This window comes from Ornithorhynchus anatinus, chromosome 8 (genome assembly GCF_004115215.2).
Source record: "Ornithorhynchus anatinus isolate Pmale09 chromosome 8, mOrnAna1.pri.v4, whole genome shotgun sequence".
Taxonomy (NCBI): Eukaryota; Metazoa; Chordata; class Mammalia; order Monotremata; family Ornithorhynchidae; genus Ornithorhynchus; species Ornithorhynchus anatinus.
Window position 1 is genome coordinate 19901234 of NC_041735.1, and position 22552 is coordinate 19923785.

A 22552-nucleotide genomic window follows, 5' to 3' on the forward strand; every position below is an offset into this window, starting at 1 on the left:
GCGGGGTCCTTTCATTTAGGTCCATGAGCTTTTGCTAGCTCTTATCTGTTGTGGGGAGAGACCCACTCTTCCCCAAAAGGAAATCCAGCTTTCTGAACTGCCCTGCCAGTACTCATCTGCCCACAACCTCAGTCTCCACCCCCCCCGCCCCCCCCCCTCCATCCCCCCCCCTCCGTCCCTGCCCTCTTCTTGATCTGCGGGGGCGAGGAAAGGCAGCTGGCTGGCACTCCCTAGCACCCGTCTGGCACTATTAGAGACTCAAGGGTGACCAAACGGTGGCCTGCGTGGCATCTCCCAGTCCAGACCGCTGGCCAGAGATGGGGGTGGAGAATTGAAGGGGCTTCTAGAACCCCAAATTCAGCTCTCCTTCCGCCCTTCTTCCACTCCCCTCACCGCTCCCCACCATGCTCATGCTTCTGTTCTCAGTACACAGGACCCGAGGCGGCAGGGAGACCCCCGTCCATGTCCCACCATGAGACCTCCCCTTCAGCCGTGCAACCTGTGGGTCAACACCGCCCCAACGCCTGCTGCTTCTGCTGGTGCTGCTGCTGCAGCTGCTCGTGGTATGTGGGGTGAAGCCAGTGCTGAGCTGGGTCTTTGCCATTATGGACCTGGGTGTGCCGGTGTGGGCTGTGTATGCCGGTGTCGGCTGTGTTTGCTGGCGTGTGGGCTGTGTGTGCCGTAAGCTGTGTGTGCCGGGGTGTAAACTGTGTGCGTCGGTGTGGATTGGTGTGGGGCGTGTGTGCCAGCGTGAGCTGTGGGCTTCGTGAGTTGGGGTGTGCTGGTGTGGGCTGTGTGTGCTGAGGAGAGGGATGAGAGCCTCCTGCAGCCTGCATCTAACGGTCTGATTGGTCCCTCACCATCCTGGGGCAGTGAAGAGGGCAAAAGAGGGAGAGTAGTGTCGATCCCTCTCCTCGAGAAGATGCCAGTAAGGTTGGGGAGACAGAACAGATATGCAGGCTGACAGACAAGCAAACACCCTCACAACCTAGATAGCAAAAATTGAAAACTATCAAGGATACTATCAAAGAGTACAATTGACAGAGCACGTAGTATTCCCCAGCCTGGAGTTGCCAGATAGAGAGGATTGGTCCGGCAGAGCCGGGCAGAACCTTGCAGCGGTCGACCTGGGATTGAGTCCCAGCCCGCCCCCACCCCTCCCCAAGTATCCCAAAGAGAGCCCGGCCCACCTCTCTCCCGAGCTTTGGACTGCGAGCTCATGAGTCTATAGCTGCTGCTGTAACCTTTGAACCCTGGGCCATCTAGGCCTGACCTCCTGTGACAGGAGAGAAGCTGAGGCATGGCAACAGGCTGGTGTTGGCAGGTGGAGAGGTGGAGGGAGGGAGGAGTGGGGAGAGAGAGAGAGACAGCATGCATGTGTGTGTGTGTGTGTGTGTGTGTGTGTGTGAGAGAGAGAGAGAGAGATTTTCTGAGTATCAGGCCACTATACCCAGGCAGAGGATGAGGGATTAGAGGGGGCAGGGAAGCAGGGCAACAAGTCATCCTGCCCCAGCCTGGTTGGACAGGTCAGCATTCATGGACTACACCAAGCCCAGGCAGTACTCTGCCAGTTGGGGTCAATCTGAGAATGATTCCTGAAAGGGATGAATTCTCACTGGTTTTGAAATGGGGGTGTGAGAGTTGAAGGGAGAAATTGGCATAGAGGAATGGGGAGGGCAATCCAGGCAGGGGGAACTTGTGAAGAGGGCATTCCGAGTGGGGAAAATTGAACAGCCAGCAGAGACTAGGCAGGGAGCAAGGGAATAGTCCCACTTTCTCATTCCCCTTCCCCTTAGTCCCCACTGAGTAACCCCCCCACCGCCAAAGGTCAGAATGTAGATGGGCTCCATTCCGCCGACCCTATGACCCCAGAACCCTGAGAGACTTGCTTCCAAGTCTGCCCTGCACAGAGGATGGTGGGTGTTGGGTGGGGAGGAACTGAGTGATTGTGAAAGTAAGAGTCTGGCGGGGAAATTGGGTGGGGCGAGCTTCCCCTGCATCGTTAGTCTCCTAACAGGCCTCGTGGGGCTCTCTTCTCCCAAGCGGACCACCCCCATTCTCAGAGCCTTCCGGGGAAGGAGGATTCGGTCTCGCCAGCCTTCAACCGCCTGGGCCGGTGGGAAGTTCTTCAGCTTTGACCCATGTCTTGTCCAATTCGCGGTAGAGTTGTAGAAAAGCTGGTCTGCACCCTCTCCGGAAAACGGCCCGGCAGTGGGATCAGGGGAGAGGCAGCCTTTCCTCCACTCCAATTCTAGCCTCCTCCTTTTCAAGCAAGAGGGGCTCCAGCCCTTTTATCACTGCCTCAACCCCTTCAGCCTATCTCTGACCTGCACTAGCTCCCCTGGTCAAGATGGGGTGGGGTGGACTGAGAATCTGGTCCCCACTCTGGCCAGTGGCAGTGGGTCCAGTTGTCTTCCTCTAACCTGCCCTGCCCAGCTGGGAAGTGAGACATTCACTCAAGGGATATTCCTCCAACACAGACACCGCTCCCCAATCCCCCCCGCCCCCGACTTCCCTATCCATGCACAGCCCCCATCCCCCCAGGAGAAACAGCCTCCCTCTACAGCCTTGGGCCTGATTTAACAGAGCTAGCCATCCCCAAACCCCATCTCTCCCTCTGTGTTTCCAACTCTCCCTCTCTGTCTCGCTCTCCTTTTCTCTGTCTATCCTTCATGGATTGTGAGCCCCTCAAGGGACAGGGTCCGCGTCTAATTCACACTTTTTCCAACACTTAGAACGGTACTCTACACACAATAAGTGTTTAATAAATACTATTACTACTACTGTTTCACTATGATTCTGTCTCTATCCCTTTCGGTGTATCTCTGTCATCTCCCTCCTTCCTCTCCCCTCTCCATCCCCTTTCCTCCTCTCTTCCCTTCCCCTGCCCTTTTCTTCCCCACTCTCCTTTCTCTCCTACCTAGTCTCCGTCCTCCCACCCCACCACTCTGTGGTCCCCAGAAGGACAAGACAGACTCTTTACCGAGGCCTTTCTCTTTCTACCTCAGTTGTCAAAGGAACCTCCCCTCCCCTGGGGCTTGGGTCACTCTGCTAGGACCGGGGACCAGCTGAAGGGGGAGAAGCATGGCCTGTAGCAGTAGCTGCTGGCACTAGCCACCGTATTGGTAAGTGAAGGTTGCCTGTGCAGTCTTTGGGCTCCCCTTGCCTGGCCATGTAAGCTGCTGGATCGTAACTCCAGGCGCCTCCATCCTGAAGTAGTTATTGAAGCAGCCATCCCAGGGAGCCTGTGGATGATTCTGCCATGTGGGCTGGGAGCAGTGTCAAGCAGATTTTGGGGTTTTTTAATGGTATTTGTTAAGCGCTTACTATGTGCCAAGCCCTGTTCTAAGTGCCGGGGTAGATGCGAGGTAATCAGGTTGGACACAGTCCATGTCCCAAGTGGGGCTCACAGTCTTAATCCCCATTTTACAGATCAGGTAACTGAGCACAGAGAAGTGAAGTGACTTGACCAAGGTCACAGAGGAGACAAGTAGCAGAGTCAGGTTTAGAACTCAGTCTTTCTGACTCCCAGGCCCATCCTTTATCCACTTGACCATGCTGCTTTTCCCAGGATGTGAGAGCAGAGGCTACAGGCCTGTGCAGAGTGAGCTTCCTCAGTGAGGATTGATTGATTGATTGATTAATTGATTAGGCTGAGGCCACCCACTTCCTTTTGGGGCTGGAGAAAAGGGCCTTTTGAAATTGATGTGAGTATGAAGCCAGAATGGCAGGCCGACCAGAGGGAAGTGGGGGGGAGGGGGCGGGTAGGGACGGGGTTCTCCTTTGATTCTCCATAGTGATGGGGGACCTGGGCCTTTGGCAGTAACTTCAGGGGCATGAGGGAGGCTGAGCAGTTCTTAAGGTGGACACACTATCAATCCCCTGACCTTGATGCAGCAGCTCCTCTGAGGTTCAGCCCTGCCCAGCACAGATCCTAGAAGCGCCGGCCCTTCCTCTGGATCCAGGATGCTCCTTTCCTCTTCTTTCAACAAAAGCCTCTGCCACTTTCCCCCTAGGAAGCACATCTGGACTCCCAACTGCACGCAGCTGTTGGCACTGGTCCAGGCTCAGTTCCTTAGAGCCAGGAGCCATTTGTTCATGCTGGGTATTGTGGGAGTTAGGTTTCTAAGGAGTGGGAAGTGGGGAGGAAGCCCCCCCTCCCACCAACTCCTCTCCACTGTGAATCCGGCCCCTTTCCTTCACTCTGGGCAGGATATGAAATCCCCACCGTGCTGGCCTCTTCTCTCACAAGTCTCTAAGTCTTGAAACCAGCTGTTCCCCCATCTCTGCCAAGGGCACAATGAAAGGAAATAGGATGGAACTGCAGCAAGAAAGCTTGAAGTTAGACAACAGGAAGCTCTTTCTCACTATGAGCTGGGCAGGTGACCAAGAAGGGCTGAAGAATTGGTTAAGGAGCTGGGGATGCTTGAGAAGCAGTGTGGCCTAGGGAAAAGAGCACAGGCCTGGGAGTCAGAGGACTTGGGTTCTAATTCCAGCTCCATGACTTGTCTTCTGCGTGACCTTGGGCAGGCTTAACTTCTCTGTGCCTGTGACCTCAATTATAAAATGGGGATTCAATACGTGTTCTCCATCCTACTTAGATCGAGAGCCCCTTGTGGGACCTGATTATCTTGTATCCACCCCAGCACTTAGTACAGTGCTTGGCACATAATAAGTGCTTAACAAATATGTATTATCATCATCATTACTATTACTTCTGTTAGTATTAATAATAACAAGAGAGACCTTCATCTGGCTCCACCTGTCTAGAACGTTAGGGGAAAGCTGATGGAACGGATTGACCTTACCCTGCTAGACCAAATGCTTCCTATACTGTGATGACCTGCAAATGAGACCCAGAGAAAGAGAGAGAATATGCACTTAATTGCGAAAATTCAAAACATCTTTCGGGCATTATCTCTCATTCATCATTGCTCTAGGTCTGTAAGGCAGAGAGGCAATAAAGATCATTCTGTCTTTCTCCATCTCACCTCTTTCCTGCCCCTACTCTGCATCCCTTCTCCTGTCTCCCCAAAGTTTCCTTGGTTTCTCCCCGTCCCCTGCCCTTTTCCCAGCCTCTCCCCACTTCCCCTCTCCTCTCGCCCCGGGAGAGCCTTTGTAAATGCTGCACCCAAGCAGAGGCGGTACAGAGTTTTAACAAACAGGAACCACTCCTCCTGTGGTTTCAGCTCAGTGACTCTGGGTGACAACCAGCGGGAGTGGACAGGCATTTGCTGTCCCAGTTCAGTACCCCTTCCGGGTCGAGACGGCACAGGAGCAGCTGTGGGGGTTGGGGAGTACTTTTCTATCCCTTTCTTCTTCTTCCCCCCACACCCCTTGCCATTACTAACCCTGCATTTCAGAGTGCTGATCCCTCCCAACCCCTCCACCTGACCAACCCCAGTGAACTCTGGGGACATTCAGTAAATATCATTGAATGTATTGAATGGTACGTATCGAATGCCCCCAGAGTTCACTGGGGACACTGAACGGTATTTATTGAGCACTTAGTGTACACGGAGTACTGTACTAAGCACTTGGGCAAGTACAAAACCACAGAGTCGGTAGACCCCCGATCCCTGACCACGAGGAGCTTACAGGCTACGGGGCAAGAGAGGGGAAGTGACTTGTCCAAGGCTCCGGGCTTCCGAGCGGAAGGGTAACGGGTCGGGCCCCCCTCCCGGCCCAGGGTTCGGGCTTCAACGGCGGCCGGTGATGCCCGGAGATTCATTCATTCAGTGGTATTTATCGAGCGCCTACTATGTGCGGAGCACTGTACTAAGCGCTTGGAATGTACAATTCGGCAACAGATAGAGACAATCCCTGCCCAATTACTGGCTCACAGATGCCCGGGCCCGGGGAGAGGAAGTGGAGGCCCGCCCCGAACCCCCAACCCTGTTCCTGGGGACTCCTCCTTCCGAGTTAGAGATGGAGCTCTGGCAGGGGGATGAGGTAGGGAGGGGCAGAAGGGGGGAGGCAAAGAGAGAGCCGTTCCCAGGCTCACTCTGTCAGCCTCCTCTTCCCCCTAGGAATTAGAGCAGTCGGGGCCTGCTTCCCCTTGACTTTTGACCTTCATCCCCCAGGAACGGAGGGTCCGGGGCCGGCCCATCGCCCCGGCTGCCACGGAAGAGAAGAAAGCGGAGAAGATGGGCAGGAAGGAGAGGGGGAACGTAGGTCAAGGGGCTGGGGCGGGAATCTGGGGACCCCCTCCCCATACGTCCCTCCGGACCTGCCCGGCGCCAGCCCGAGCCCCAGCCACCGCGCCGCGGAAGGGCTCGCCTGACCCCAGTGGAAGGGGCGTGGGAGCAGGGCCCGCGGGGAGGGACCCCCAGGGAAATCCAAGGCTTCCTTTCGCCACTAATTACCCTCCCCTAATTAGCAATTAGGGGGAGGCCGTTCTGGGCCCCTCGCGCCACCTGGCGGCCGGAGGCGGGCCCTGCGCAGCGGCTATCCCGCAGGCCGGAAGCGATTCCTTCAATAGTATTTATTGAGCGCTCACTATGTGCGGAGCGCTGTACTAAGCGCTTGGAATGTACAATTCGGCAACAGATAGAGACCATCCCTGCCCGTCGACGGGCTTACGGTCTAATCGGGGGAGAGAGACGGACAAAAACAAGGCAACTTAATCGCAATAAATAGAATCAAGGGGATGTCCACCTCATTAACAAAATAAATAGGGCAATAAAAATATATACAAATGAGCAAAGTGCTGAGGGGAAGGGAAGGAAGGGGGGAGCAGAGGGAAGGGGGGGAGAGGGGGCTTAGCTGAGGGGAGGTGAAGGGGGGGCAGAGAGGGAGCAGAGGGGAAAGGGGAAGCTCAGTCTGGGAAGGCCTCTCGGAGGAGGTGAGCTCTCAGTAGGGCTTTGAAGAGGGGAAGAGAGTTAGTTTGGCGGAGGGGAGGAGGGAGGGCGTGGGCCGGGGGTCGACGACGGGATGGGCGAGAACGGGGGACGGCGAGGAGGTGGGCGGCAGAGGAGCGAAGCGTGCGGGGTGGGCGGTGGAAAGAGAGAAGGGAGGAGAGGTAGGAGGGGGCAAGGTGATGGAGAGCCTTGAAGCCCAGAGTGAGAAGTTTTTGTTTCGTGCGGAGGTTGATAGGCAACCACTGGAGGATTTTAAGGAGGGGAGTGACATGCCCAGAGCGTTTCTGCAGGAAGATGATCCTACTACTACTACTACTAATAATAAATGATGTTGGTATTTGTTAAGCACTTACTATGTGCAGAGCAGTGTTGTAAGCGCAGGGGTAGATACAGGGTAATCAGGTTGTCCCACGTGAGGCTCACATCTCCATTTACACATGAGGCAGCTGAGGCACAGAGAAGTTAAGTGACTTGCCTACAGTCACACAGCTGACAAGCGGCAGAGCGGGGATTAGAACTCATGACCTCTGACTCCCAAACCCGGGCTCTTTCCACTGAGCCACGCTGCTTCTCTATAATAATCATTGTGGTATTCAGCTCCCACTATGTTCCAAACACTGTGCTAAGCTCCGGGGTAGATACAGGATAATCAGGTCAGATACAGTCGCTGTCCTCCAAGGACTCCTCCCTGAGGAGGAGGGAGAACAGGCATTTCAAGCTGGAAGGAGGTGAAGCCGCATGGCCTAATGGATAAAGCACGAGCCGGGGGGTCCAAGGGCCTAGGTTCTAATCCCGGCTCCATCACATGTCTGCCGTGTGACCTTAATTTTCTTAAGTCACAACTCCTCTGTCCCTCATCCTCGTCTGTAAAATGGGAATAAAAACACTCTAAACCCTATGGGGGAGATGGACTCTAACCAACCTAATTATCCTGTAACTACCCCAGCAATCAGTACAGTGTCTAGCACGGAGTAAGTGCTTAACAAATACCATTTAAAAAGGCGAAATAAACCAGCAACTGGTGGGATTAATTTTTACTAAAAATCAAATGTACTCTCACATACCCGCACACACCTATACTTCGCAAACATACACACATGCTGGATGCTCGAAGTTGAGACAGGGAAAGTTTCATCTCTCATCAAAGTTTCATCTCCAGGCTGCACCCTCAGGTAGATGGCCTAATTAATCAATAATAGTTATTGAGTGCTTAGTCTGTGTGGAGTGCTGTGCTAATCACTTGGGAGAATGGGTTAGGGTTAGAGACGGTCCCTACCCTCAAGGGGCTTACAGATTAGGGGCCAGAGGAACTGCCTGATGGAGGGGACTTGGAGGTGAGGCACAGGGAACACTCACTTTGACACCAGAAGTTCTGGTGGAGGCACAGTCTTGGGAAACATTCGCTTTGCGCACCCTCACCCCTGTGCAGAAGCTGGACTGGTCAGCAAAGAGGCTGGACAAAAGTGGACTGGATACCCCAGGAATGGAGTTATGGACTCTACTAGCCACTGTCCTGGGGCTACCCTCCCCTCTCCAGGCTCTCCTGGCTTTTGTGCCCTAAGAATAGAGTCACAAGAACCAGCCCGACTCCTGCCCTTTACTTCTCCCCAGTTTGATTTCTCTCTTCACCCCAGTTCAAGCTCTCTCTGCCACTCCTAAGCAAACCTCTTCACTGGTCCTCGAGATTCACTTACGAGATTCACTTCCGACCCATTGCTCACATCTTTTTAGAATGCCTTCCCCACTCGGTGTATCATTAAAAATAATAGTAATAATGGTGGTATTTGTCAAGGATTTACCATGTGTCGAGTACTGTACGAAGTCCTGGGGTAAATACAAGATAATCAAGTTGAACACAGTCCCTCTCCCATTTGGAACTCACAGTCTAAGTAGCAGGGAGAATGGGTCTTTTATCCTCATTTTACGGATGAGGAAACTGAGGCTGAAGTTTCCAAGGTCCAGTCTCAAGACAGAGTCAGTATGGGCCTGGGCTCCGGAGCAGGGCCCATTGCAGGGAGCTGCCTGGTTGGAGGAGAGACAGAGAGATGGCCCTAGGAAATGGCGGCTGTGGGCAGAGGCCCAAGGGGCAGGTGGAGGTGGCAAGGTGGCAGGTGGACTACCTGTAGGGCAGCAGGCAGGAGAACGAGGAGAGCTTGTGTTCTAGGGAGCTGGCCGGGGGCTTTGTGGACAAAGATGGTCTCAGCTGCCAGACCCAGATGGAGGGCAGAAAAACTTGAAGGTCTGAGCACACCAGGTCTGTGTTTCAGGCAGGAAGTCACCCACCTCCTTCTTTGTCTCCAAAACAAACAGGGCACTGTGCTCTTCTAAAGGAACTAGCCTTAGGGGCAAAAAGGGAAGAGAGAGAGAGAGAGAGAGAGAGAGAGAAAGTGTGTGTGTGTGTGTATGTGTGTGTGTGTGTGTGTGTGCGCAAGAGTGCATGTACATGCAGGTCCTTATTGGGAGCGGGGGAGGGGGAGGGTGCTAAATGCCATTTACTACCTTTCAGTCTCACTGTTAGGAATGAAGATCGGGAGAGGGCTTGGAGGGCCTCTCGAGATACCAAACTGGAGACCATCCCAAACTGTGAAGCTTGGTAAGTGTCTTCCCGTTCCACTCTTCTGCCCAAGGGGTCGGAGGGCGAAGGGTTGGGGCCGGGGGGCAGGAACAGCCCCAGGAAAGCCCCTGCCCCGGAATGGGATTTTCCCATTGTGGGGGACTTTCTGGGGGTCCAAACTCATTGTCCCGGGGCCAGCAGGCCAGACAGTAGGGCTGGGCACAAGGCAGGAGGCCAGACAGTTGAACTAAGCAGAGGTAAACGGACCACACAGTAGAGCCGGATGGAAATCAGCGGACCAGACAGCTGGGCCGGGCAGAAGGGGAACACGGGAAGCTTTTGAAGAGGTGGGACAAGGTGGCTGAGCCCTTGGGGTGACTGGCCTCCGACCTGACCACCGGAACCCAGAGGAGCAACCCAGGAAGGGAAGGAGGGAGCATCAGAAGTTGTGTGGGGCTGTTCTGGATTAGGTGAGACCTCCCAGAAGTGAGGTCAGGGGTGTTCTCCAGCAGGGACAAGGAGGGGAAGGACTCCCGGACCCGTACTGGCCGTCCTGTCTGGCCATAGCCTCACGCAGCAACTTCACCCCCAAGCTCCAAGCCCAAAGGTCTCCTGCATCACATTTTCACCAAACCGATGAAAGGCTTTCAGGCAGTTTGGGCTGGTCTAGAGTGGGGACAGTTGCAAAGATGAGTAATCCAGTAACGCTGGTTTCAAGGGTTGCTAGGACACGAGGTTTGAGTGAGACGCTCTCCATCACCTCCCCTCCAGTTGGTGCAGGGCAGGGGGGAATCCTAGAGAAGGTGAAGCCAAGAGGAGAATCCAGGCTCATTTCTGTGCCTTTCCTCTCCCTATCTTTGATGCTCCCGCCTCCCTGGGCGCTGGAATGCCCCAGCACCAAACCAAGCCCCGAGGAGATCCAGGGCTGGGCGCAGTCGTTCGACAAGCTAATGAAGAACCCTGCGGGCCGGAACGTGTTCCGCGAGTTCTTACGGACTGAGTACAGCGAAGAGAACATGCTCTTCTGGCTGGCCTGCGAGGAGCTCAAGACAGAGTGCAACAAGCACACGATCGACGAGAAGGCCCGGCTCATCTACGAGGATTACATCTCCATCCTCTCGCCCAAGGAGGTGTGGGACCAACCGACCGGCCGGGTTGAAAGCAAACTAGGAAAGGGCTGGGAGACCAAGCTGAGAGTGGGCTGGGTGCTCTCAGAGTGGGCCGCGGGGCCAGACTCGGAGCAGGCTGGGAGGCTGATAGGTTCTGGGAACCATCTCGGGAGACTGGGGCTGGAAAAGCAGGGCCCCGGGGAGTTGGTTAGGGGCAGGGTATAAGACTTTGGGAGTGGAGTAGTCAGAGGCTAGATTTTGGAGGACCAGGGACTAGGTGTTAAGGGAGGGAAAGGGCTAGGAGTTGGTGGTGACAGTAGTTAGGTTTGGGGCAGGAAGGGGTCAGGGACTAGTTGTTGAGGGAACAGGGGCTAGGAGTTAATGGGTCTGGGAGCTTGGTGTTGGGGGATCAAGGGCTAGGTGGTGAGGGACCAGGTGTTAGGTGTTGGGGGATTTGGAACTAGGTGTTGGGGGATGGTAGGCTCACCAAAATTAGGGGCAGGAGGGAGGCAGGAAGATTAGGAAACAACCAAAGGCTTCCAGCTCCATAGGGTAGACCACCTGCTCCCTCAGATTCTGGCTACTGCACAGAGGTGATGGAGTCCGGAGAGAAAGCCTTGGCCCAAAGATGCCTCGCAGGAGAACTCCTGCCCCAAATGGCTGCCCTGGAAGTACAGGGGGCCCAGCATTCTGGCTGCTGCCACTATTTAAATTGCCAGGTGATGGGCAAAAACTCCTGCATTGCACTGTGAGGTCACCCAGCCTACACAGACTGCCCAACTCAGCGGCTCACTCCTTCCACACGCTTCCTGGCCCTGGAATGGGAAAATGCCAACCTAGAAACCCAGGTGCCCCAGGAGCCCCTCAGGGAAGGCCTTGAAAGACTGTGGACTGGTGGAAAGAGCACGGGCCTTTGGGTCAGAGGACCTAGGTTCTAATCAGCGTGACTCAGTGGAAAAGAGCCTGGGCTTCGGAGTCAGAGGTCATGAGTTCGACTCCCGGCTCTGCCACCTGTCAGCTGTGTGACTGTGGGCAAGTCACTTAACTTCTCTGTGCCTCAGTTCCCTCATCTGTAAAATGGGGATTAATTGTGAGCCTCACATGGGACAACCTGATTACCCTGTATCTCCCCCAGCGCTTAGAACAGTGCTCGGCACATAGTAAGCGCTTAACAAATACCAACATTATTAATCCCGGCTCTGCCAGTGACCTGCTGTGGGATCTTGGGCAAGCTACTTAACTTCTCTGTGCCTCAGTTTCCTCACCTGCAAAATGGGGATTCAATTCAAAATGGGCATTCAATGCCTGCTCTCCTTCCTACTTAGACTTTGAGCTCCACGTACAACCTGATTATCTTCTATCTACCCCAGCGCTTATTATAGTGCTTGGCACATAGTAAAAGCTTAACAAATACCCCAATTACCACTCAACACTTGCCCCAGACAAGTTACACCAAATAGCAGAGAAGCCAGTGACACTGGTTTCGGTGTCCCCTCTCTCCCCTTTGCCTCCAACCCCTCCCCATCACTCCACCTCCACCCCAACCCTGGTGATGGAGTCTCACCGCAGAAATAACAGATGACCATCAGTCCTGAGATTTCTGGAGCAAGAACCTGCCCAGAGGAATTGTTCCCAGGGTTAGTGGCTGTGTCAGCAGCAGCGCACTCTCTTGCCCCTGCCCATCACGTTCCCGCCGGGGCGAAGAGTGCGGCGGGCAAGGAAGTGGGCAGGGCAGGGGTCCAGCACATGGCAAAGTGGCCGTGCTGGCTATAGGCAGAACCGGGTTTAGATCCCGGGTCTCTTGATTCCCAGAGCTGTGCTCTTTCCACTGGACCCTCAAGCGGGGCTTTCCGCGACCCGAGGGAAGGAGGGCAAGGGAAGGAATGAAGAGATCAAGTCCACGTGTGGTTCCTTTTCCCAAAGGTGGTTGCATTACACTCTTCAGGCTCAAGAGGGGGCCAAGGAGCCAGAAAATCTCCCCTTTTCACTTAGATTCCGCCCTTTTCTTCCCCTTTTCCTTTTTTTGTTTGTATCTGTTAAGCACTTACCGTGTGTCGAGCACCGTTCTAAGTGCTAGGGTAGATACGAACCAGTCAGGTCAGACACAGCCCCTGTCCCAGTTGGGGCTCACAGTCCAAGAAGGCCTTTCCAGAAAGAGAGCATCCATTCCAGCTGGATTTCACACTCCTCCCTCTCCCCGGCCCCTGTCGGCCTCCCTCCCCCGTCCCCAGCCCTCCGCTGGCCCGGATCTACTGCCGCTGGCTCTCCGGATTCCCAGCTGGCTCTCCAGGGCCAGAGGTGACTCTTTCCCGACCCCAAGGGTCTTTCCCATTTGGCCTTTCCATCGCCCGATTGGCATCCTCACCTTCCTCCCAATCTGGGGTCTCCCGGTTGCCCGCACGGACAAATGCAGGGGAGGGGGAAGACCCTTAAACGCCTCTCTGGGCCCTAACCGCGTGTCCCTCTTCTCCTTCCGGCCGGCTGCCGGCCACACCCAGGTGAGCCTGGATTCACGAGTCCGGGAGGTCATCAACAGGAAGATGCAGGAACCCTCCTCCCACACGTTCGATGACGCCCAGCTACAGATCTACACTCTCATGCACAGGGACTCCTACCCCCGCTTCCTGAACTCTGCTTTCTACAAGTCCCTGCTCCAGACCGTGTCCCGCTGCTCCTCGGAGTCCTAGGACACTCCGGTCACCACAAGGTCTCATGTCCGCGGGCGGTTTGGCCACACGGACCACTTCTGTTTCATCGTCACAGCGCCGCTGTCAGAGGTCGCATGTGAACAGCTCTCCAACTGGGGGTTCCTTGCCCTCCATCATCCCCACACTCTCACTCACCCTCAGCACATGCTCAGTCTCTCCCATTAGACTCATTTTTTAGCTTTAGCCGTGAACTGCCTCCTCCCCTGGGCACCACCGGTCATCACAGCATCCTCAGCTCCGTGACTCAGGCCGCCCATTGTCCCCGCCTACCACGACCGCCCAGGCTGCGGCGTCCGATGCCGTTTCTTTAGAAACTCAGGCCTGCCGTTTACTACTGAATCCCTCTGGACGCACCCAGCTCTGGGCCAGCGAGATTCTCTGGAAGGGCAACTGGAGGAGGAGGAAGTGGAGGAGGAGGAGGGGGCTGGGGGCAATCTCCCTCTTCTCCCCTCCCCACTGCCACAGCAGGCCCAGGCTGCTGCTTTTCCTTTTCTGTTCGACAGTCACTTTATAACCTCTCCCCTACCCTTATAACCCCCTTTCCAGCTAAATCCCCCCATCCGTCTCCCCGAGAGATCACCACCGCCCCGTTGCTTCAGTCTGCTTTACTCTGGGACTTGGGGAAGAGAATTATTATTATTTTTTCAAGCCTATAAAGTGTCAGGTTTACATAGCACTATCAGTCCACGGCCTCCTGAGAAGAGCGAATGAAAACGATGCCGAGGGGAAGAGTCCCTGAAGAGCCGAACCCTAGTGATCCCCTGCCCCCCACCTCATCCACATCTCTGTTTACAGAAGTTCTATCCGGAAATATTTTTTAAATCCTCCCCACCTTCCTGTCCTCTCCAGCCATTTGAAACCAACGGTGGGTTGGAATCAGGCTCTCAGCACAGGGCCTCCTCACCATCAGGGGGGTTTTATTGGTGAATTTCTAAGGCTTGCGACCCTGCCTTCTTCCTCCCTCCTCTCCCCGTCCTTCAGTGGCCACAGAACCCCACCTTCTAACTGGCCTGGTGGTTCCCCCTGCAGTCTCTCTCCTCCCTCATCTCTCCCCTGAGCCTCACACTCAAGCTACTTAAAGCTGCAGAAAGCTAAGCGGTGATTCTGCTTTCCCAGCCGTGTGCGTCCAGAAATAAAGGGGAGGGGGTTAGAGTTCCCTTCACCCACCACCATCCCCCGGCCTACTCAGTCCTGGGCTCCCAGGGGTGGGTGGGCACAGCCCAAGCTCAGAACTCTCTGGGAAAGAGCAGGCCCAGCAGGCAGCATAGTGGTCCACGGGCTTTCGCTCAGCCTCTGAACAGGTAGGTGCAGCCCCTTAGTGAATCTGACCCTTGGGACCTGGACTGCCCTCCTCAAGAGCACCATCGCCTCACCAGCTGACTGACATCAAGACTGGCTACTCTGAGGGCTGTGCCCAGGACGTAGGGCAGGTCAGGAAGGAGTCGACAGAGATCCCCTTCTGAGAATTTAAGGACTTTACCCCTTGTAGGTCAGAGACACAAAACACTGCCCTCTGCCCATGGCCCTGCAACAGAAATCGACTTGGTTCTTTCTCACAGGCCCCCAAAATCACTTACTGCTGCCTGAGGTTTTGGGTCACAGTTCATCTCAGCCAGTCCCCCATCACAACCACTGTCTATACCTGCTCCAAGAGCCCTGCCCACCTCCCTACCCCTCTTGGTTTCCTTTGGGTTTTTTCAGGAGCCTAGGTGAAAGGGTAAAACGGGGAGATGCTGCCATGATGACCCCATCTTCTCTGACAGTGGCACAGGGGCCCCATCTACAGTACCCCACCTCTGCCAGTGCCCCCACGCCAGTTCTCCAACGTCAGCTTCTAACTGTGCCAAATCCTACCTGTGGCCCTGGGAGCAAAACCCAAATTCCCCAACTCTGGGCTGAGCTTGCCAGATGTGATTTCTTGGAGTTGAAGCCAAATTCAGAACGGAGCTCTGTGGGGTCACTGAGCCACATATTCTCCCCCCTGCCCTTCCCCATAACACAAATACCCTCCCCCAACGCACTCTCTATCCCCACTAAATTTCCAAATCTAATCGGCAGAGATTCATCCCATATTTTTCACTGTGGAACTTCAGAGTCAAAACTGCCAAATGTCTGGCCCCCGAGAGACCACCAGGGATTGGGTTGGAGAAAAACCGTCCACCGCTCCAACGACCTGTAAAATTGGGCTTCAACAGGTCACAACCACAGTTAACTGTAGTTGGGTCCAATTCCTGATCCCTTCTTACAGAACAGAGCAACTGGGACCCACACTCCCCCAGAGATACCATTCTAGTCTTATTTTCCAGAGAATTGGAACTTCCTCCAAACCCCCATAATACCTTTCAGACAGGCAACACCTTTCAACCATGTGCACAGGATCAGTCAGAGTAATGCCTTTGGTGGGAAATATATTCTTTATGTATATTTTTGTAGCACAGGAGGAACTGTTTACTCAAAATCCCTGGCCCGATCTCAACCGTCTCCACCAACTCCCTCCACGGCCCCCTCCCCCAACTCCAGGAGGAATCCAAGGAAAAACCAGCTGGGGAATGGGCAGCCTTTTGAACATCCACAAAAAGAAGTTATAGGCCCAGAGCTAAATTTTGTATTTTCATATAATTTTTAAAGTCTCTGTCTTAGTGTATGAAACAATAGTCTTTACTGTATGTTTTACCAAAAAAAAAAAAGAGAAAAGAAAATGAAACTCCCAGTTTTACTATTTATCTCCCAAGAATTAAGGACAAGATCTTTTTATTGAAGATATTTTTTAAACAACAAAAATTCTCTTCTCTTTCTTTCCACCCCCCCCCCCCTTATTTTCTACTTTGGTGGGAAACACCAAAGCAAACATGTAACTATGAAATTTTGTTGAATTTTGTTTCAGAGACAGTGTTGTGAGGAAAAAAGTAGAGATGATTGATTTCTTTAGTCATTATTTATCAGTATTATTATCATTATCATCCTTTCCTAGTAAGGAAGCAAATTGATGGATGCCAGAATTTGGATAGTATTTTAGAAAATTGGCACTCAGAGAAAAATCACATCCACACATATTCTTTACTGATCCCTGTTTGGAAAGGTCATTTAGCTTGGCAACTCAGATTTCACTTGAAATGCCACTTCCTATTGCTCCCGGGAATGGAACCCCTACTTTTACTAGCCAGAGGAATACCATCAGTCAATTCTAAAGTAGTTCACTTTAGGATAGCCATTGGACATACTCCCTGCCAGAGAAGGAGCAGAGACAGGGATGAAGGAGCTTGACAAAGGCAGCAAAACCTCTCACCCTGTAGGCTTCTTAGATGATAATAATGTTGGTATTTGTTAAGCGCTTACTATATTCCGAGCACTGTTCTAAGCGCTGGGGTAGATACAAGGTAATCTGATTGTCCCACATAGGGCTAACTCTCTTCATCCCCATTTTACAGATGAGGTAACCGAGGCACAGAGAAGTTAAGTGACTTGCCCAAGGTCACACAGCCGACATGCGGCGGAGCCGGGATTAGAACCCATGACCTCTGACTCCCAAGCCCGGGCTCTTTCCACTGAGCCATGCTGCTTAGACCTCCAGACTGAAGTTCCATGAGGGCTGGGATCGTGTTTATCAACTCTACTGAATTGTACTCTCTCAAGCCCTAAGTAGATTGCTCTGCTCATAGTAGGCATTCAATAAATAACCATTGATTGACTGAGAGGGAGAGACTCTAACTGCCCGGACCTACTTAGTTACAGCCCGATCAAACAATCAATTAATCAGTGTTATTTATTGAGCATTTGCTGTGTGCAGACCTCTAAGAGCTTGGTAGAGTATAATCCAATAGAATTGTATTATACTACCTAGCCAAAGGGAAGCAGAAGAACAAAGTGGCCTCTGGAGGCCGTTCGCCGCCCACAAGGAATTTGTTGGAAATAAAGAAGGGCGCAGCATGTGTTGAGGCTAATGAGCAAAGGAAGTGCACATAATAATAATAGCAACAAGAGTGGTATTTGTTAAGTGCTTACTTTGTGCCAAGCACTGTTCTAAACACTGGGGTAGATACAAGGTAATCAGGTTGGACACAGTTCCTGTCCCACTTGGCGCTCACATTCTTAACCCCCATTTTACAGTTGAGGTAACTGAGGCACAGAGAATTGAAGTGACTTGGCCAAGGTCACACAGCATACAAGTGGTGGAGCAGAGATTAGAATCTAAGCAGCGTGGCTCAGTGGAAAGAGTCCGGGCTTGGGAGTCAGAAGTCATGGGTTCGAGTCCCGGCTCGGCCACTTGTCAGCTGTGTGACTGTGGGCAAGTCACTTAACTTCTCTGTGCCTCAATGACCTCATCTGTAAAATGGGGATTATCTGTGAGCCTCACGTGGGACAACCTAATTACCCGGTATCTACCCCAGCGCTTAGAACAGTGCTCGGCACATAGTAAGCGCTTAACAAATACCAACATTATTATTATTATGTCTTCTGAGTCCCAGGATCGTGCTCTTGCCACTAGGCTATGCTGCTTCCCATGCTGGTCTGAGGCAGATGTCAGATGAGGAAGAGAAATGGTTCTGGAGGTTTGAACTGATCCTCTGGGCCGTGGGACTAGAGACGCCGTGAAGTCTGATCAGAGCTTCCCGGAATCTGCCTGCCCAGACAGAATAGGGGTGTCAGAGGCTGCCTGGGGCAATCTCATTAGCTCATCTCCAGCCCCGGGGTTTCCCAGAGGTCACATTTAGGGAAACAGAGCATCCCTACCCCTCTACCACACCCATAATATTCAACAAAGGGTGAGAGTCTGAAGCCTTCTGGGCAAACAGGTATCCTGTCCCCACCAGACAGGACCAGACAGGATCCTAGACTTAGCAGGAAAAGATTCTGCTACATTAGCAGTCGCCCTTGTCCATGACTCCCAAGACTGGCTTCCCCAAGAGATGTGCTATTTATGAATGGGGATCTGTGCAAAATAGAGACCTCTGGATTACTCCAGCACCGGCAGGAGAACGCAATTACCAGGCAAATTCCATTTAACTTGGTGTCCTTCCTTGCTGGCATTAGGAATTTAAAAGAGCGGGAATTTTACCCGGGATTTGTCCTGCCTGTTCTCAGAGCCGAAGCCTTTCAGATTTCACCCTGCTGTTGGTGTGAGGGAGCCAATGTTTTCACACATGTCCCAGGCAGGGTCTGCTAAAGACAGTCTAGAATTAGTAGCTGCTGGGATTCCCTCCAGCTGCTCCCCTGTTTGGAGCTTTGCTCCCTGTGGGGCTGTCAGTCTGGAATTCTCCTTTTCAGGATGGAGAGAAAGAAGCTCTAAGGCATTTTCTTCCTAAATGAAAGCAAAGAGAGAAACTGGCTCAACCTGGAGAAGCAGCATGACTTCCTGGAAAGAGCATGGACCAGGGGACCTGGATTCTGATCCCAGCTCTGCCACTTGCTTGTTGTGTGGACCTTGGACCAGTTGCTTAACTTATCTGTGCCTCATTTTCTTCATCTGTAAAATGAGAGTTCAAAACCTGTTCTCACACCTACTTGGACTTTGAGCTCCACCATATAGCACAGGGACTGTGTCTGGCCTGATTAGCGTGTATCTGCCCCAGTGCGTAGTACATGATAAGCACTTGACAAAAACCACGATTATTATTACTGAGCTATGTGTTTCTCCATACCTATTTCTGACCCAAATCTGAAGGTGACATGAGGACTCACAAAAGTCATAAGCCCACAGTGGGTGAAGAGCAAGCTGATGGCCTGTGACAGATCCAGCGGCCTCTCAGTCCAGCCTTTGAAAAAAAGCTCATTCTTGAGGGTGAAATGACTGCAAGGGCCAACAGTAAGCCACGGGTGTCTGCTGAGCAGTGAGGAGTATTTATTTAACTCCTCCAAGAGGCCTTCCCCAACTAAGCCCTCATTTCCTTTTCTCCCACTCCCTTCTGCATGGACTTTATACTTGGATTTGCACCCTTCATTCACCTCTCCCTCTGCCCCCACCACTTATGTGGAAATCCATAATTTATTTATATTGTTATCTGTCTCCACCCCTAGACTGCAAGCTCATTTTGGACAGGAAACATGACTACCAACTCTGTAATACTGTACTCTCCCAAGTGCTTAGGACAGTGCTTTGCACACAGTAAGCATTCAATAAATACAATTGATTAATTGATGCTTGATCCTGGGTGCTAAGCACTGTCCTAAGCATCTGGGAGAGTACAATTGAATAGGTAGACGATCCCTGCCCTCAAGGAGTTTTCAATCTAATGAGGAAGATAGATACTAAAATAATTTACCAAAAGGGAGGAGGAAAGTGGATATTTAGGGGAGTGCTGAAGTTAAAGTTTACGTACAAAACTATTACAGATGGTTATAAATTAATATTTGTGCAGTTGGCGCCAAGTGGCATTTGGGAGGATAAACTGGGGAGGAGAGGAGACAATCACAGAAGGTCTCCTGGGGGAGATGTGATTTCAGAAGGGCTTTGAAGATTGGAAGAACTGTGATCTGGTGGATATAAAGGGGGAAGAAGTTTCAAGCTGGAGGAAGTGGGGTCAAGTGAGGGGTCAGGTGAGGTGTCAAGAGTGAGAGACAGTGAGTAGGTGAGCTTGAGAGGAATGAAGATGGGGAAAAGGGGGCAGGAGCTAGCATATGTACAAGTGGTAGTAAAGTCAATGCAGTGGAAGAGAAGAGAAACCAGATCAAAGGCTTGCGGAAAACTCTCACAGCTACGGGGGGAAAAGGTGGAGGAAGAGCCAGCCGAAAGAGATTGAGGGATTGGCCTAGTGGTAAGAGGATAACCAGGAGGGATCAAGTGCTTAGTACTGTGTGTACTCTGCACACAGTACGTGCTCAATAAATATGATTGAATGAATGAATTGTGGATAAAATCAGGTTAGCTGGTGTTTCAAGAGAAGGGAGTGATCCAAACTGTGAAATTCAGTTGAGAGGTCAAGGTGGGTTAGATTTGGTAGACGAGATCAGACAGCCAAATTCTCAGCACTGTCATTCAGTAGGCAGAGGCATCAGGCCTGGACTTGGAGGGCCAAATGATTCCTGTTTCCCTAGAAAACTCCAGGTCTTGGCTCCTGTCAGAAACGCTTTAGAGTCTGGGATTTCCCAGATCTGTTCACTCTATCAATACAGTTCAAAAAGTACAAATGGAACTAGACCTAACTAAATGCCAACAGGCCCTATCCTAGGGTAAATTTCGATTGGCACAGAATCCTATCAGCCAAAGGTCACCGAGAGGATGACAGCTGCTATTTAGCTATAGCTGCTGAAAAATGGAAATTTTGGCATGGAATCCCCACTGACACAACAACCTTGCCATTACAAGGCTTGGATTACAAGTCCCACTAGGTGTCTGACATGTCCCGACTCTGGGATCGAGAGGGAAGAGCGCACAGGGAGCACGGAAAAACTGGCAAAACAAACTTGAGTCATAAATTTGGGCTTCCTCCTTATTTTCTACCGTGCGGATCTTAGGTATGGTGCTTCGGGCTTCCGTGTCCTAATAAAGCCCTCCAACAGCTAACGACAAGTCATCCAGTCCCGGTTTCAGTGGATTTCTCCAGGCTGATCCTACTAGGCAGTCCATTATTCTCTTTTAGAAAAAACCATTCCTCCTCTGGAGTGGACCTTAGGGTAGGGAAAAAGGTACAGCTAGAACTTAACTTGAGGCTGAGGGGACGAGAACAAGCATAATGAGAAGTGTGCTATTTATTAAATCCTTTCTTTGTGGCAGGGAACATGTCTACCAACCCTTTTGTACTGTTCTCTCCCAAGAGCTTAGTACAGTGCTCTGTACACAGCAAATACCACTGATTGATGTGTCAGAGAGTGTACTAAGCACTGGGATAGATACGATAATCAGGTCATCCCAAGTGGGGTTCACCCTAAGAGGGAGAACAAATATTTAATCCCATTTTACAGTTGAGGAAACTGAGGTACAGAGAAGTTGTGACTGGTCCCAGTGCAGACAAGCAGCAGAGCCAGGATTAGAATCCAGGCCTTCTGACTCCCAGTTCCACTAGGCCATACTAGTAAATGAACCTTATAGGTGACCCAAACTTTACAGGTAGTCTCAATCTCTTCCCTGCCAAACAAGAGCAAAATTTGCTCATTTAGAGATTCCAGGCTTCTCTTTCTCTTCACCTAGCCACATCTCCTGTGGAAAGACCCCTGCCCTGGAGGATGGCCAAAGAGCAGACCGAAAGAGGATGAAGAAAACAAGTAACCCAGTAACCGTAAACCATCTAATTCCTCCTGGAAAATCAGAAGCTGATCCTCCTGCCTTCCAGATGCCTCAAACTCTACAGGCATCTTTTTTCAGGATGAATGACCTCGGCCAGCCAGGCAGTACATAGCTAACACCGAACCCAACTGTGCGGTAGCTGAGAATTATGGGAAGACTTCCGGGGGCAAGCTTGAGAGCCGATTACCACAAAGAGAAACCTGTAAGAGTGAGACTCACACTTTCTTACCGGCACTAGTCTTCAGGTGACCCTCTCTTTCCACTCGCCCTCTCGCGCCAGCCTGGTACATGGCTTCCCTCCCCTTGCCAGGGCCTTGGAGCTGGAAAGCAGATGTGCCCTGCAGTTGGGGGCCGTCACGCCACCCTCCTCTTCCTCCTCCTCCATCTTTGCCTTGCACAAATGGCCTGTGCTGCTTGTTGTTTCTCTGCAAGATTCCTCTTGCATCCACTGACATGTTTACTCGAAGAAACAATGCTTGGTTGCTACGTCTGAGGTAATCACAAGCCGCCAACAAGTCTAATGAAATTTAACAATAATAATCATGTGAGGGATCTGCATATTATAATCGCCTCATTCTTTGCAAGGTTCCAACCGGGCCCGTGAAGTCATCGCGTATTGGTCTGGTCTGCTCTACCCCCCGGGGGAGGCTGGGTTTTCAGGAGACTCTGCAAAGCATATCATGTAGAAAACCATCACAGTCAGCTCTCGTTAAAGTGACTCGAAGGCATGACCGAGCTTCTCCAGGGTTCCACGTGGTGTTGGAGGCTCTGCATTTTTGTCTCCAGCAGTCGCTCTGGGGCATCGTGTTGTGGGGAGAGTGGTTGAGGTGGCGGCTTTCCCACGTACTAGTGTCTCTCTCGCGCCGGGAAAGGCGGCCCAAACAACTGTAATTGCTAACATCTTGGGAGAGGTTTTGAATATCCCACAAGCCTGTCCTTTCATCTCCCCCTTCCCCGGCTCCTCCTCCTCCTGAGCATTCCGGAGAAGGGAAGTAGCTGGGTATGGAGCTCCAGAAGTCCCTTATATGTTTTTTTTTTTTGAGCTGGCCTAGTCCTCAAGGATCTAGCAAAGCGGAGGATGGCTTCTAAAATCTCAAGCC

General features: G+C 52.2%; 1 protein-coding gene across 4 annotated transcripts in view; it reads left to right on the forward strand.

Annotated features, from left to right (window-relative positions):
* RGS19 (regulator of G protein signaling 19) overlaps positions 1–16151 on the forward strand; it is a 52713-nt gene extending 36562 nt beyond the window's left edge. For 3 of the 4 annotated variants that reach the window (XM_029070899.2, XM_039912897.1, XM_039912898.1), the window contains exons 3-6: positions 427–563; positions 9379–9453; positions 10310–10544; positions 13022–16151. In XM_029070899.2, coding sequence (XP_028926732.1) covers positions 427–563; positions 9379–9453; positions 10310–10544; positions 13022–13210 — 636 coding nt within the window. In that variant the 3' untranslated portion in view covers positions 13211–16151. The remainder of the gene's footprint in view (positions 1–426; positions 564–9378; positions 9454–10309; positions 10545–13021) is intronic. The other variant, XM_039912899.1, reaches the window with a different exon arrangement.
* The last annotated feature ends 6401 nt before the right edge of the window (positions 16152–22552 follow it).